The sequence below is a fragment of the Mastomys coucha genome, chromosome X, assembly GCF_008632895.1.
Source record: "Mastomys coucha isolate ucsf_1 chromosome X, UCSF_Mcou_1, whole genome shotgun sequence".
In the NCBI taxonomy this organism is placed as follows: Eukaryota; Metazoa; Chordata; class Mammalia; order Rodentia; family Muridae; genus Mastomys; species Mastomys coucha.
Window position 1 is genome coordinate 130,339,839 of NC_045030.1, and position 15,913 is coordinate 130,355,751.

The 15,913-nt window shown below is 42.1% G+C and overlaps 2 protein-coding genes across 8 annotated transcripts in view; one reads left to right on the forward strand and one right to left on the reverse strand.

Annotated features, from left to right (window-relative positions):
• Zcchc18 (zinc finger CCHC-type containing 18) overlaps positions 1-2,247 on the forward strand; it is a 4,011-nt gene extending 1,764 nt beyond the window's left edge. For all 7 annotated transcript variants that reach the window (XM_031368504.1, XM_031368471.1, XM_031368514.1 and 4 more), the window contains one exon: positions 375-2,247. In XM_031368504.1, coding sequence (XP_031224364.1) covers positions 501-1,682 — 1,182 coding nt within the window. In that variant the 5' untranslated portion in view covers positions 375-500 and the 3' untranslated portion in view covers positions 1,683-2,247. The remainder of the gene's footprint in view (positions 1-374) is intronic.
• Positions 1-15,913, reverse strand: part of Slc25a53 (solute carrier family 25 member 53) — a 54,907-nt gene that overhangs the window by 12,480 nt on the left and 26,514 nt on the right. Inside the window, exon 8 of the mRNA XM_031376749.1 lies at positions 1,023-1,136. Coding sequence (XP_031232609.1) covers positions 1,023-1,136 — 114 coding nt within the window. The remainder of the gene's footprint in view (positions 1-1,022; positions 1,137-15,913) is intronic.

The following is a 15,913-nucleotide window of genomic DNA, read 5'->3' on the forward strand; positions in this document are numbered from 1 at the left end:
GGAGGAACTTGCTACCTAATATATTTAAGGCCTTACTTATTAACATCATTTTGTAAGGTTTACTCTATTGCATTCTATTTGAGAGCCTAGAAGGGGCTCCAGAGGCTGTTGTAGCTAGAATTGCAAGCAACAGTTGTTGCATCTCCTAGAGAACAGGCAGTGGGGTGGGGCGTAGTAGGGAGGGAGGAGATGTGACTGACAAAGGCCTCCCTAGCACAGAGAAATTATTGCTCCTCAAGGGTGTGAAGTGCTAGTTTCCTACTGAGTAATTTTAGGGCAGTGGGCACATATTCAAGACTGTAGAAAATGCGATTAGAAGCTGGTTTCCAAGTCCATTGTGTTACTGACATTTTTTATCTTGTTTTGTTTTACAGTTCCTCCCCCAAACACAAGGAAGAGACTGCCGGGGAACGTTCCTTTGGAGGGTTCTGCAGATTGGACTGTATTTGTTTGCAGAAAGTGCAAGCGTCTTGCTTTCAGATATCCAATTGTTGTCAGGCATGGCTAGCCTCCTTGCTAGGATGGGTAACAGTCGCCGACAGAATGCAGCTTTTATGCCTTTTGCCCATTCCATGCTGAGGGCCCTGGGGAGGAGTCTTGGTCCTTTGATTGCCAACATTGCAGAGAGAAACATCCCGGCGTTCTCTGGGAGGGCAGAGCTAGGTCCGGGGGAAGAAACCTTTGAGAACTGGCTAAGCCAGGTCCAGGATGTCTTGCCAGATTGGCCTATGCCTGAAGAGGAAAAAATCAAACGCCTGATGAGAACCCTTAGGGGCCCTGCCCGGGAGGCCATGCGTTTGTTCCAGGCTGACAATCCCAATCTAAGTGTCGCAGAATTTTTGCGGGCAATGAAGTTGCTGTTTGGGGAGTCGGGGAGCAGTGTAACAGCACATGGCAAATTTTTAAACACCCTGCAGGCACAGGGAGAGAAACCATCCCTGTATGTGATCCGTTTAGAGGTGCAGCTGCAGAACGCTATCCAGGCAGGGGTCCTTCCTCAGAGTGAGGCAAACAGGACTCGCCTGCACCAGCTCCTTGTAGGTGCAGAGCTGAGTAGGGAGCTGCGCATCAAGCTTAAGGGTCTTCTCCAAATGCATGCGCATAATGAGCAGGAATGCCTTCCTGACTTCCTGGAGCTAATCAGGATGATCAGGGAGGAAGAGGATTGGGATGAGACTTTCCTTAGAAATAAGCGGCCCAGAAGAGCTGAGACAGTTATGGAGCGGGCAGCCAGCCCTGTCGTCTTTCAGGGCTCCCTGCCTATAGTGATAGGCAGTGCTGACTGTAATGTGATAGAGATAGATGATTCCCAGGATGACTCAGATGAAGACGTGATCCTGGTGGAGCCTGAGGACCCTCCACTCGTGTCCCCAGCTGCCTCATCCGTCCGGGGCACAGCCAGTACTCAGGAAGAAATGCTCATTATTGAATCCTCTGATGATTTTGATGAGGAGGCTCCCTCCACTAGCAGTGGTTCTGGGCAAAGGAATAATGGGCCTGGGGATCTAGGTAGAACCAGAAAGCGAAAGTACCCAATCCGCTGTCCTCATTGTGGCGAGGAGGGCCACGCCAAAGAAGCCTGTGACAATACCAGCAACAAGGGTCAGGTTTTTGAGAATCTGATAGTCACTCTGCAGGAGCTGACTCATATGGAGAGACCAAAACCCTCTGTACCATACTAAGGTGTGAGACTCAGCCCCAGATCAATGTTTAAGTCTCCTCAGAAGCTAATTCTGGAGGAAAAGGGGATGGATGGGGTGGGCTTCTAACATAAGGAATTCATTTAAAACAAGCTTTTCTTTGGAGAAGAAAAAGCAAACCGGGATAACCATGCAACAGAGAGGCATGGGTCCACATCATTCCTTGCTCATTCCATTAACTGCTTAATGCTTGTTTCTCTGTGTGTCTTTCTCTGGTGATTTTAATCTATCTGTGAAGTGGTATCTTTTTGAACCTTCCAAATGAAGTTAAAAAGAAAAACCTAAAGTGTGCATTACCTGAAAATCTCACCCTGAATTGTCAGCCCTTTGGTGAATGTCCTTCTGTATATTTCCCTGTACCTGTGTGCCTAGGTATATATGTATTGATAAAAGTGATCACATATAAGTGCTGTTCTATATTATGTATTTTTTCATCAGGCAGTATATATTGTGGACTTCTAAATAGATGAATATATTACCATCTAATGTCATGCATACTATATCTTTGGTGAAGACAAATAAAAACTGAAACTAATTGTAAAAACTACAACAGGGGTGTTCTATTTAAAGGTAGGATGGGAAGGTGAAATGAGCTACATATCTCTTCAACACCTGTTATAATTACTGGCCTGCCTCCTACTTCATACAGCCATATGTACCAACTAGTTCATGTCTCAATGTCCTCAAACATAGCTTGAGAAGTCTGACCATGGCCCAAAAGAGGAGCCATCCTTGTCTGGTTCTGCCTCACCCCTTAGCCTGAGAGCAGAAGCTGAAGATGACGTCTGGTATCTGTCTTTGAGCATCCTTCTTGTGGGTGCATTAGTCTTTTACTGAAAAAAATAAAAATAAAAGGAGAATGACTGCACATAAAGCTGACAGCAGAGTGTAAATGAATGCTGATCTAAGGATCTGAAGCATTTGTAAAAGATTAATTTTTATTTGCAGTTTAGGCCTTTTTGCCTGCATGTAGTAATGAGCCTACAGAGGCCAGAAGCTGTTTGTCAGGCCCCCTGTTCCTGGAGTTTGTAAGTCACCATATGGGTAGGTACTGTGAACAAAATCTAGGTCTTCAAGGGCATAAAGTGCTCTTGTCTGCTGAGATACTTCTGCAGTCTGAATCAGTTTACCCCAATATAATAGGGTTTGCACAGGTCCGTCTGTGAAGAGAGTGTCCAGCAATGGCAGCTGGCATGCCGGGGACAGAAGTAGAGGCCAGGTGCTACATGCAGGCTATCCAGCCTTCCCTGGGATTCTGCATTCACAACCAGCCTTAAGAGTGCTTGTCCTAGAATCACCCTTCTTGGGTGGCCCTGCCTGGCCTTAGCCCCTAGTCCTGATCCATCCCTACCCCCACAATATCATTTTGTATCTCCCCCCTTTACTGAAGCCACACTCATTTCTTGGTGATGGAGGAGGCTCACCCTATTGTGTTCTGCCCATGACTATCTCCCCTGCTCCCAGCACTTCATGTTGTCCTAAAGCCTCAGCCTCCTTCACCTTCAAGGCCAGGAATGGGAGTAGAAGGCCCTGCATTCCTGAGATAGAGCTTGCCAGGGCCAAAGGTTCAAGGGGGAGGGACATTTCTTACATCATCTTTCTTGAATAATTCTGGGCACTTGGCAGTCATATCCATATCTGAAGAGTCAAAATGGGCCCCTCCCCGACCTCTTCCTGCCTATGTCTGTCAGGCCTACAAAGTCACAGGGTCCTTAACCTTCTTTTAGATTTATAGCTCTTACGTCTTCACTATCATTTTCAAATCTATCCTAATTCTCAGATTATAAGTTCATTTCTGCCTGGGCTGCTCATCTTTTCTCAGTCTTACTCTGTTTGAGGTGGGGGGAGTTCCCCAGATTTACAGGTTCCATTAGAAAGTAGCTAGCTTTAAGAAGAAATATATGCAATATCCACACTGTCATCCCTCTTGCTGCTGTTACCTTGTAGGTCCAGTGTGGATTGCTGATTGGAAAAGCTACTCTGTTAACACATCCTCTTGTCTTCCTTCCCCATCCTTTCAACTATACAAATCTGAACGTGTGTCATTTTCATTTCCCCTAAAGTGATGCGAAGCTGATGGTTTCTATTTTACTTTGTGGAACACTGAATTTTGCTTTCTTCAAGAAACATGTACAGACTTCCTGTGTGACAACTGCCCTAGTACTTAGTGCTTATCACCCTCCTAGTGGCTGCTAAGCTCTGCCAACTACCTAGTGTCTGCTGCTGCCCTCAAGGCCACACCATAGAGCTCCTTGATAAAGCAGCCCTCAACACGCTGCAGCCTCCAGAGTATAGAAATGAAATTTTTTTTTTATCTTTAGCTTCAACCTCGAAGACACTCCTGTTCTTTATAGCTTTAAGGATCACAGTTCCTATCTGGTTGTATATTAGAAGTAAATCTTATATATTTGAAGATGCCATTGGAATGTCCAATAGAGACAGCCATTTTTATGCTGCAATTCTTGCTGTTCCTGTGGTTCTGGCCCTGTGTGTCCATGTGGCCAGGAGTGAGCTTCATGGTGGCATGAAGGCAAACAGGACTAAAGTGAACATCACCTTTTGATAGCGCGAAATTTATTTTTGGAATATGTTAAATACTTCTGGGATATTGATAAGAAGTATATTGTTCAAATAAAGTTGAAAGAACATGTTTAAAAACAAAGAAATATGTACAAACTGGGTATAGTGGTACACGCTTTTAATCCCAGCACTCTGGAAGCAAGAGGCAGGTGGATCTCTATGAGTTCGAGGCCAACCTGCTCTACAGAGTAAGTTCCAGGACATCCAGGACAACATGGAGAAACTCTGTCTCAAAATAATATGAATAAAAACTAAAAACCAAGAAATATGTATGAGGAGAAAGCCTGGCATTTCTGCCTTCATTCTGTGTTCGTCCCCTTTTCCTTCCCATTACCTGATTACCTCTGCACATAGGCAGGCATGTAAATCACTCAAGGAATGCCTCCATTCTTTCATCCCTTTTCAAGGCTAAATACATAGAGTAAATCAGTATCTTAAACCTATAGTCACCATGGATTCTAGGAACAGCAGAATCTCACCAGAATGCTGGTCCTTCAGATGAGGTCAAGTCTCTATGACAGCACAGCTGTATACTAGTATAGAAATAATCAACTTCAGTGAGCCAGATTGAATCTCTCAAAAATTACAGCATTAAGGACTTCATCAGACCACCCTGCAGTGCTGGGACTGAGGCAATATGATAAACTAGGCCACACTCGGAGGAGGCCTGCTTAATTACACACATCTCCTGCCCCTTGCCCCACAGTCCTCCACTATTTAAACCTAAAGCTCATGTGGGTACCCAAAAGACAGACTTGGGGATATCTGTCCCTTCCCAATATGGTCACATTGCATAAATCTGTCTCTGCATTTTATATTACATGTCTAATGAATGTTTTAGGGATAGAGAGCCTACCCTGTTGAGGAAACCCTGCAATGCCTTTGTTGTTCTGATTCCTCTTGACTTCTCTGAACACCATGGATCCCTTTGGAATGAAGAGGGTCTTATAACCTAGTATAGGTAAAAGGTAATCAGAGTTTCTTCGTGACCATATTCAAGGCAGAAAGTCAGGGAAAGGTCAGTGCTTCTGTGAACCGATTTGGAAATGAGACATTGTTTTTTTGTTTAGGCATGATATGGAAAAGGAATAATGAGGTATGAACTATGGATGCAAATTATATGCATGTATGTGTGTGTGTGTGTGTGTGTGTATACATATAGTGTTTGTGGGTGGAACAAAATACACATCTTAATTCAAACATGAAGAGATAGCTTATTTGGAGCCAAATTTGAGTGAGCATGGTCTTGAAACATGGATTTAGGTGTCCTCAAATCCACATTCCAATTTGGAAGCATGGTAACAGGACAAATGCAGTTTTTTATTTTGTTTTGTTTTATACAATGTGTGTGCACACATTCACACTGAGGCTTGCATATGGGTCAAAGTACAGCTTAGGTGACATGGGTCTGTCTTTCCATCATATGGGTCGTGGAGATTGAACCCACATCATCAGGCAAGTGCCTTTACCTGCTGAGCCATCTCACTGGCCCAGCACAATGTTTAAAGGGGGAACCACAGAGTTGATCAATGCCTGTTTCCATTGATGCACTATTACAAGCCCATTGAGAAAATCAGCCTACCCATATATAGGTTTGTGAGTATAACTAATTTTCTGGGAATATATTCCAAGAAGTGACATTCCTGGGCCAAGTACTACACTCCCAGAAGGCAGAGTGGAGAGTGAGGGAGCCCTTGGCATGAGCTACTTAGATAGTATGCCTCACATTTTCACATGCTTGCTTGTTTCCTAACCTGCCTTTAATATTCTTTTACCTCTGAGCTACTATAGACTCTAGTATGGAAGAGTCAACTCAGCTTCAAGTTTTCAAATGATTCTAAGATTTTTTTTTTCATGGAAGTTTTCAACCACACAACAGTTTAGGGAATAGTGTAATGAAACTTCATCTACTCATCAACCAGTTTCAAGACTGTTCATATTTCTTTTCATTTATTCATTTTTCCATTCATTCATTTATATTTGTTAATATGGAGTTTTTCTGAAATAGAGTTTCTCTGTGTAGCCCTGCTTGTCTTAGAACTCACTCTGTAGTCGAGGCTGGCCTTGAACTCAGAGATCCACCTACCTCTCCTTGAGTAGAATCCCAATTCTTTTCAGGTTACTCACATATGATCAAGAAAATAGAGACGTAAGACTCCCCAGCTAACTTAGCTTCTGTTAAAGCTTTCTACTGTGATGCAATGGATTGCTCCTACAATAGACCTGGCAGGAACAAAAGTATTCTAGGAGACACCTGTTCCCCTCATTTTGATTATCCAACTACTGAGACAATAAGCTCAAAGGAACTGAAATTTGCCTAAGAATCTCATGTTGTTGGAAGGAAAAAGTTGAAGCATGGGGCCAGCCAGCTGAAGATGGGTAACTAGCCTAGTTTATTAGATTTGCCAGGAACTAGGCTGTGTCCCTAACAACACTGTTTACATCTCCATTGTCCCAAACCTACAGCAAGATCTTACTAACTGTTCTGGGCCTATGGCTCTTTAGACTAGCTACTTGAATTCTATCTCACTGAAAGGTAGAAAACATTTTTTACCAAATTATATCCACATTATAATATCAGTAAGAGCCACATTTTATGATGTCTCTATTCTGCTTGATTTTTTTAATTTAAATTCTCATGTGCCGTCTTCACAATACTTTTTTTAATGCAGCCCTCTATAATTGCTTGTGAGTTCACAGATAAGGGCTCAAGAGTCCAACAAGTAAATATGAGTGAAAAAGTTAAGGATAGAGTAAACATGTCAAGAGTCAGGGTTCAAACCTGCACTGTCTCTTTAAATGCCCACAATGACCTTAGGAGGGAGCTATCTTCACAAGTGAGCAAGGGAGGGGCTGCAGCATTCCCACAGCAAGCAGATTTGCTCTCTTCTAAGATGAAGTTACTTAGTAAAACCTTGAGGAAAGGAAATAAGCAACAATTTTAATGAAGATACATATATGTCCACTGATTAGAATACTCAATAACTCAAAAGAAAAGGAGATAGATGCAAAATGAAGGCAAAGATGCCACAATTGTACCCTGCTTTTGCATAGCATGGTAGCACACACCTATAATCCCAGCACTTGGGAAACTGAGACAGGTTTGCCAGGAGCTCAAGGCCTCCTGGTGGTTACACAGCACATCAAAGACAGTCTGTGCTCCATCCCCTGTCCCTGCATTTCTTGTAGACAGGATAAATTTGGGTCGAAAGTTTTGTGGGTGGGTTGCTGTCCCTATCACTCCACTGGGGTTCCTGCCTGGCTTCAGTAGGTGGCCTCTTCAGGTTCCACGTGTGAGTTACAGCAAAGGACACCTTCATTTACTCTTGGGCACCTCCCTGATACCATTTTTTTAAAACTGCCTGTGAAAACTTTCCATCCAAAATGTATCCTGTCTACAAAAAAATGCAGGCACAGGGGATGGAGCAGAGACTGAGGGAATAGTCAACCAATAAGCAGCCCAACTTGAGAGCCATCCCATGGGCAAGCACCTATTGACACTATTGGTACTCTGTTGTGCTTGCAGACAGGAGTCTAGTATGGCTGTCCTAGGAGAGGCTCCACCCAGCTGCTGACTCACACAGATGCAGATACCCACAGCAAAACAGTGGATAGAGTTTGGAGACTCTTATGGAAGAATAGGAGGAAGGATTGTGGGCCCCTAAGGGAATAGGAACTCCACAGGAAGACCAACAGAGTCAACTAACCTGGACCCTTGTGCCACGGGCCGGCCAGTCTAGGCCTCCCTCAACCTGTGGGGGGAACAGGGTCCTAGTCAGGTAGACAAGGCATTGGCGAAGAAATGACAAACAGAAACAGACACAAGGGAGTGCTGAAACTGAATGTCATTTGTACAGAGTAGAAATCAGGTATACAGAGAACAGGGCAAACAGAAGTTACATAGGCAAGAGATGGTCACATCAAGGTCACATCAAAGAGGAGGAGCAGTGGTGTCATTTTTTGGACTGGGTTGTCCTGGCAGCCCCAAGATAAACTCTCAGGGTATGTCTTGAGGCAAGCATCTGAGGGCCTATTTTAGCATTCCTTGGCTGTAACTTAAATAATTAGTGAGGGAAGCCCTGTAACTCCTCTCTAGTTAGTAAAACAATTCTGCCTTGTGTGGGACTGCTCTGATAATTAGTGCCTGACTGCTATCTCTAACTTAATGGGACTGCTCTGGCAATTAGTGCCTAACTGCTATCTCTACCTTTGGAGACACTCTGTCTGATAAGACAGCTCCTTTGTAGAAATTCCAAGCTAACTACAGCTAGGAGATCAATTAGGATTATTGAAACACTGTGGAGGCCAGGAAACAATGTTAAATCTCAATTTTAGCTTTAACAAAATATTTCTTAGGGCACCTTTATACCTGAATAAAGAAAGCACGCAGATCTCTCCATAGATTATAGCAGAGATCAATCTGGAATACCTCTAAATTAGGAGATATCAGTGACTGACTACCTCAGGAGGCTGACTCCTTTTGAAGTGTATGCCTCAGTTCTGTGATCAGGTTTTTAGGCCTGTCCCAGGCACAACTGAAGTAGACAAGTTCTGTGTAACACCCTTGGGGCTCTCAGAAACTGAATCACCAACCAAAGAACATACATGGGCTGGCCCTAGTCCTCCCCACACATACGTAGCAGATATGCAGCTTGTTCTTCATATGGGTCTTGAACAACTGGAGCGGGGGCTATCCCAAAAGCTGTTGCCTGTCTGTGAGATATGTTAGTCTAGCTGGGCTGTCATGTTTGGTCTCAGTGGGAGAGGATGCACCTAGCCTCACAGAGACTTGATGTGCCTGGGTGGGGGATACCCAGGGGGAACTCACCCACTCAGAGGAGAACAGGATGGGGAGATGGGAGAAGGATTATGGGAGGGAGTGACTCGGAGGAGGGTGTGAGCAGGATGTATGAATAAGTTAAAAAAATTAAAAAAAGAAGACAGCTTACTTCTTAGTTATACTATGTCTCAAAAGAGAGCATGTAACAGTGTTTATTTTTTTTCAAAATGAGTTTTACATAATTCTATATAGTTTAATAATAGTTACTATCAAAATCTTGCTAAGAGTTCTCATAGATATATCCAAGCTTATTCTAGAACAAATAAGGAAAAGTAATGAGAATAGCCAAAACACTTTTGAATGAATAAACTAGGGATGATCACTCTTATCAGATATTAAAGTTTATTACACAGACAAAAGCTACAGAGATTTGCTACTAAGGTAGCATAAGGCACAAACCAGAAATGAACGGAGAACCCATAAACAGACAAACAGAAATACGCTCACCTGATATTTGGGAAATGGCAGAAGGAATGAGATAAAGGTGAATGCTGGTACTCCTCTCAGTTCTCCTTTTTATTCTGTCTGGGATCCTAGTTCATAGGATGTCACAACGTTTATCTAAGGGAAAATTTCCCTTCTACGGTAAATCTGTCTAGATCTGCACTTACATTCAAGCACAGAGCTGTCTCCTAGGTGATTCTAAATCCTGTTAAATTGGCAGCGAAAATGAATCATTATAATTCCACTTCCTGCCAACCCAACACCAAACATATCACCTTAGTATTCTACCTGGGCTCCTAGTCTCATGTTCATCTCAGAATGCATTTGGTCGCTCTCTAAAAGCTCTCATAGCCTTTAACAGTTACAGCTCTGCTCAAAAAATCAAAGTCTCTTCTGAGACTTCAGCCCATCTCTTAATTTGAGCACCTATGAAATCAAAATACAGGTTGAACACTTCTAATATACAAAACAAGGAAGAAACATCCTCACCCTAAAGGGAAATAATGGCAGAACAGCAAGGAAAGATTGGATTAAGCAAAAACAAAACCCCCAATTGGAACTAACACCTAATCCTATAGCTCCATGGCTAGCATGTAGCACTCATGATGGGATCAACAGGTCTAGATTTGGGTAGTGCCAGCACTCCAGTTCTGCTACCTCCAGCACATGTGACTTCTGTCTTGGACTTGTTCCACTGTGTTCTTGCAGTTTTCCTCAGTGGAATAGCACTGTTCTAGAATCTCCAATATTCTGGTCCCTCCACTGTAACTTGGGCTTCATCTTCCCAGCTCCATGCAATGGTTTCTCTGGGTCTTTTTCCAGGGAGTCCAACAATTATATCCAGTTCCTGGATTCACGGGCTTTCTATAGCCATGGAACAAGTCTTCTTGTATCACTCTCATTTGCTTCTTCTACATACCTGCAAAAGGAGAACCCCAGTGAATGACTATGCTGAATTCTGCTTCCATCTTGATCCACCTATTAATTAGATCACAGTGTCAGTGGCCTTTGTGTGCCTTTAATGTTGACCCTGGAGAGATGGTTCCCTGTGCATCCATTCTGGAGCAAGGATTCACTGTGATGACATTCCTGGTTTAGGCTCTCTTTTCCTTGCCAAACTATACATTTTTCTTATCTTTGTGCTTCTCCTTCTCACTATAATAGAATCCCAGCCTGAATGTTATCTCATCTTAAATTTCCCTCTGCTGAACAAATTAGTCCATTACATTTTGTCCATTACTTTTGAATTCAGCTTCACTCAAGTTCTGTGGCATTAGCAAATTAAAGCCATATAGCACACATACATTTCTTTTAAATTAGAACTAAGCAAATTTAAACCTCCTTGTTTTATAAAAGACTCAGAACAAAATCCTAAGCTATAGAATGGGAGAACATACTTAAAAATATATAACATATTGGTATTTTAAAAGTACTATTCTTCCACACAGAGTCAATACAATTCCCATAAAAATTCCAACAATGTTCTCTACAGAAATGGTTTTAGAAAAAAAAATTCTAAACTTCCAATTGAAGCACCAAAGCAATGTTGAACAGAAAGAATAGTGCTGAAAGTATCCCAATATCTAATCTCAAATTAGGTCACAGGAACGAAAACAGCACAACACCGACATGGACTAGAAGAATAAAACCCATGCAGCTACAACCACTTGATTTTTCAACAAAGGCGCAAAAACATACAAGAGATAGTGCTGGGAAAACTAAATTAAAGAAACTATATTTAAGTCTCTCACCCTGGACAAAAATTAATTCAGCTTGGATCAAATTCTGAAAGCACTAGAGAAAAACACAGGGGACATATTTCAAGAGCCCATACATTCCAGCAGGGTAAGCATCTTGCCTCCATTGCTTCAGGAGTGGCTCAGTGTGGCAGAGCAAATAGTTATGTAGTGTACAGCAAGATGTTAGAGTTTGAGTTGAGGAATATCAAAGCCCAGAAAAACAAATAAGTCATCACTGTAGGTCATATAATAGTGGTGTTTACTGTTCTCGGCCTTTTGGTTTTGTTTACTAAGATTAGGAACAGGCAAGAACTTTTTGAAAGGGCTTCAACTATCACAGGAAATAATCCCAAAACTCCACAAGTGAGATGTCATGAAATTATAAAGCTTTTACAGAACAAAGGAAAAAAGGTGTACCGAGACAGCCGATAGGATGGAAGAAAAAATGTTGCCAGCTATATGTACAAGAGGGGATTGATTATCTAGAATCGTCAAAGAGCTCCAAAAATCAAATTCCAGAAATATAAGGCAAATGAATTGAACAGACAACTAAAAAGAAGAAAGAACATTTTTTTGTGGGACAGGACATGGCTCTAACCTTCCCTGAGGATTTATGTGTAGTTAATATTGATGGATGAAGGAGAGATTTTTCTCAGTCATGTAGCCACTGGCAAGGTACTCATGTCCCTGTAAACACCCACCAATGTTCCTATAAAGAACCCTAATGAAACACAGTGACTTACATATGAAAGTGGAAAGGCAGCTAGTTAGGAAGGAAGGGGATGAGCAGGAATGGGAGTGGGGCAAAGAATGTAACAGGGTAAATGTATTAAGTACATGTATGAAAATGGTCATACTGAAATCCATTACCATGCATAAGTAATATATGATAATAACACTTTAAAAAGAGACCATGGGTGAGAAAAAGGTTTGAAGGAAGGAAAATGAGGAGGATAATAGAATACATAAGACATGAGAGTTGAAAATGGAAGACTGGACTGAGGGTGCAAGGTGGGGATGAGGGAGAAGATTGGTCAGGGAATATCAACGAAAACAAGCTGTTCTAAAACACCCTAATGAAAATTGTTACTTTATACATTAATTTAAAAGACTAAATCAAGGGGCCAGCTAGATGGCTCAGTGGGTCACAGCACTTGCTACCAAGCCTAATGATCTGAATTCAATATCCAGGACCCAAGTTAGGAAAGCATTGATTCCAGTAAGGTATCCTCTTACTTCCATATGTATATAATGCCTATGCACATACAAACCCAGACAAATAATATACAAATTCAAAAATAAATTAATCAACAAAGTTGTAAAACTAATTAATTTAAAAGTTCAATATTCTTGCCAGGCAGTGCTGGCACATACCTTTTATATCCCAGCACTCAGAAGGCAGAGGCAAGTGGATCTCTGTGAGTTTGAGGCTAGCCTGGTCTAGAGAGTGAGTTCCAGGTTAGCCAGAGCTACACAGAGAAACCCTGTCTCAAAAACAAACAAAAAGTTCATTCTCCTTAGAATGAAAGGAATGCAAATTAGACTTGCACTGCTGTTGGGGTGATACTTCAGTCAGTAAAGTGGATGTTGCAACCCTTGGGACCCATGTAAAAGAACCAGTACAGAGACAGGTGCTTGCAATCTCAGAGCTCTGTGAAGGCAAAGATAGCAGGCTCACTGGAACTCAACTGGGGAGTTGCAGGCTCACTGAGAGTTCCTCTCTCAAATACGAAGATGGGAGAATATGATGGTTGGAATGAGAATGGTCCCCACAGGCTCATATTATCTAAATGTTTGATTCCTAGTCGGTGGAAGAGTTTTGGGGAGAATTAGGAAGTGTGGCTTTGATGGAGGAAGTGTGTCACTGGGGGTGGGCTTTGAGGGTTCAAAAGCCCATGCCTGGTCCCCTTCCCTCCTCTTTTCCCATGCATCTTGTGGATAATATGCAAGCTCTTAGCTACTGTCCTAGTACCATGCCTGCCTGCTGCCATGCTCCCCACCATGACAGCTATGAGCTCACCTTTTGAAACTGTTAGCAAGTCCCCTTTATTTTATAAGTTGCCTTGCTCCTGGTGTCTCTTCACAGCAATAGAAAAGTAACTAAGTAACTAAGAAATCACCCAATGTCAACCTCCCCCCCCACACACACACACAGCCACGTAGAGCGGGGTGGGGGGTTGAAAGAGACAGAGATAAAGAGACAGAGAAAGGGGGAGACAGAGATAAAGAGACAGAGAAAGAGGGGAGACAGAGATAAAGAGACAGAGATACTCATGTACACAAATGGAATGCTCTTGCATACAAATCGAAACACACATGCATATATCACAAATAACCCAAAATAAATAAAATATTACTTCATTTTTTCTGAGCAGCCTCAGGCATTGAATGTCAACTTTCTTCTTTCTTTTTCTAGATGTACAAGTTTCATTACCTCCAATATCATAGCCAATAGCATTATGGCTCCTGCCAAAATGAAGCTTATCTAACACAAACATGGTCTCCTTTGACATACCACAACTTTCTGGCACTGGCATTATTGTTAATAGCTACGTTAAACAGTGAGGTCGTGTTGGAGAGATGGCTCAGTGGTTAAGAGCACTGACTGCTCTTCCAGAGGTCCTGAGTTCAAATCCCAGCAACCACGTGGTGGCTCAGAACCATCTGTACAGCTACAGTGTACTCATATACATTAAATAAATTTAAAAAGATTTATGAACAGTGAAGTCACTAACAAAAGAGGCCAAAAAGTAACATTAAAATGACCATGAAAAGAACATGTACAGTGTGATAACAGATATGGGAAAATTGGTGCGTTCTCTATTCAACCTTAGCTGGGAACATCTAGTGCCTGGCCCTCTCTGCAGGTCCATGAACTAACATGAAAGTACTGCAAGTACTAACAACAGAAATATAGATAAATTTTAGCAAATAGTCTTAGTTATAAATATGAAATTATTAAAGAATGACGGTCAACTTGAAATATAATAAAATATGTACCATTAAAATTATGAGCAAAAATTGCTAATTATTTCTTTTTTAAATTTTTATAGATAGGTTCTTCCTGTACCTTAGGCTAGTCTGAAACTCACTATGTAGTGCAGGCTGGCATTGCAATTATCCTGCCTCACCCTCCCTAGTATTGAATTTACAGATCCTAGCATCCACATCATACTTTGTATTTTTAACAAAATGGTAATACATGTAGGCTCACTATGCTGGTCTGTGTACTTTTATGTGGGATTACAATTTTTGCAGAGACTTATTGTTATACTGAGTTGCTTTTCCATTTTCCCTTGACATATTTTTTCCTCATTAGCATGTGGAAGTCTGCAGATATCAGTCAAGGTCTTTTACATTAGTTATCTACTTCAACCCAACTTAAAGCCTCTATCATTCTGAAAAGCCACAGAGCCCAGAGCAGGTCAACTCTGTGGAGGTCTGCCTTTATGGATAGAAATGGCTTTAGTAAAAGGAAGTCTAACCCACAGGTACAGACACCAATTACTTCCTGGCTTCTAAGCAATTCTCATAAGGAACGTGTCAACCATTCTTCGGAAACCAATTAATTCCCACCTAATCTTTATATGTTCTCTTGACACTAGTACACGGAACATATTTTTAAAGATCCATTGGAAAGAAAGCATCTCCTGATTTCCAAGCTGAAATATACCAAGATCAGCTCCATCACCAGAGTTTGGATCTCATCTTCCCTTCTTAGATATCTCATATGGCAGCTGGCAGCTATCTCCTTCCTCTTTTCCATCTCGATTCTTCTTCCTCCTAGCTTTTCCCTATTTGCATATGCACATTTCCAAGCACATACCATCATTATAGAAAAGTCATCTATTAATATGTACACATTCCCAAGTATCTATCATCATTATTTCTAAAAAGTCCCCTCAGCGAGCGGCTGGGGAGATGGCTCAGCAGTTAAAAACACTGACTGCTCTTCCAGAGGACCCAGGTCTTATTCCTAGCACCCACATGATGGCTCACCAATATCTGTAATTTTGGTACCAGAGGACTCAACACCCTCTTTTGGCCTCTACAGGTACCAGGCATGCATGTGGTGCCCAAACATATATTTAGGCAAAACACTTGGACATTAAAATAAAAATAAGGATATAAATATATTATGCCAAACTACTATTTGAGAAAAACACTCCCTTAATTACATGTGGGCTTCCAGCTGCTATCAGGTCATTCCCTTATGCTTTAAATTTACTCTGCTTCCTATCTACTAGGCCACTCCATGGTAGCCTGCTGGTTGGTAACTGGTCTGGAGGGGCCCAGATGGCCTCTTTCACATGCCTGTTCAGATCTAGAGATCTGGGCTTAGCTAGGGTGCTCCCTTTCCATGTCATCTCAGGTCCCCTCCACATGTCCTGATGAGCAAGACAGTTAGACTTCTGATGTGGTTGTTCATGGCACCAAAAGGCCACAGGGAAAGTTGTGAGGCAGCTTACAACCTACTGTTTATTAAGTGTTTGGAGGGAAACTTCATACAAGAGTATTCTCAGCTGGGCAGTGGTGGCACATTCCTTTAATCCCAGCACTTGGGAGGCAGAGGCAGATGGATTTCTGAGTTTGAGGCCAGCCTGGTCTAC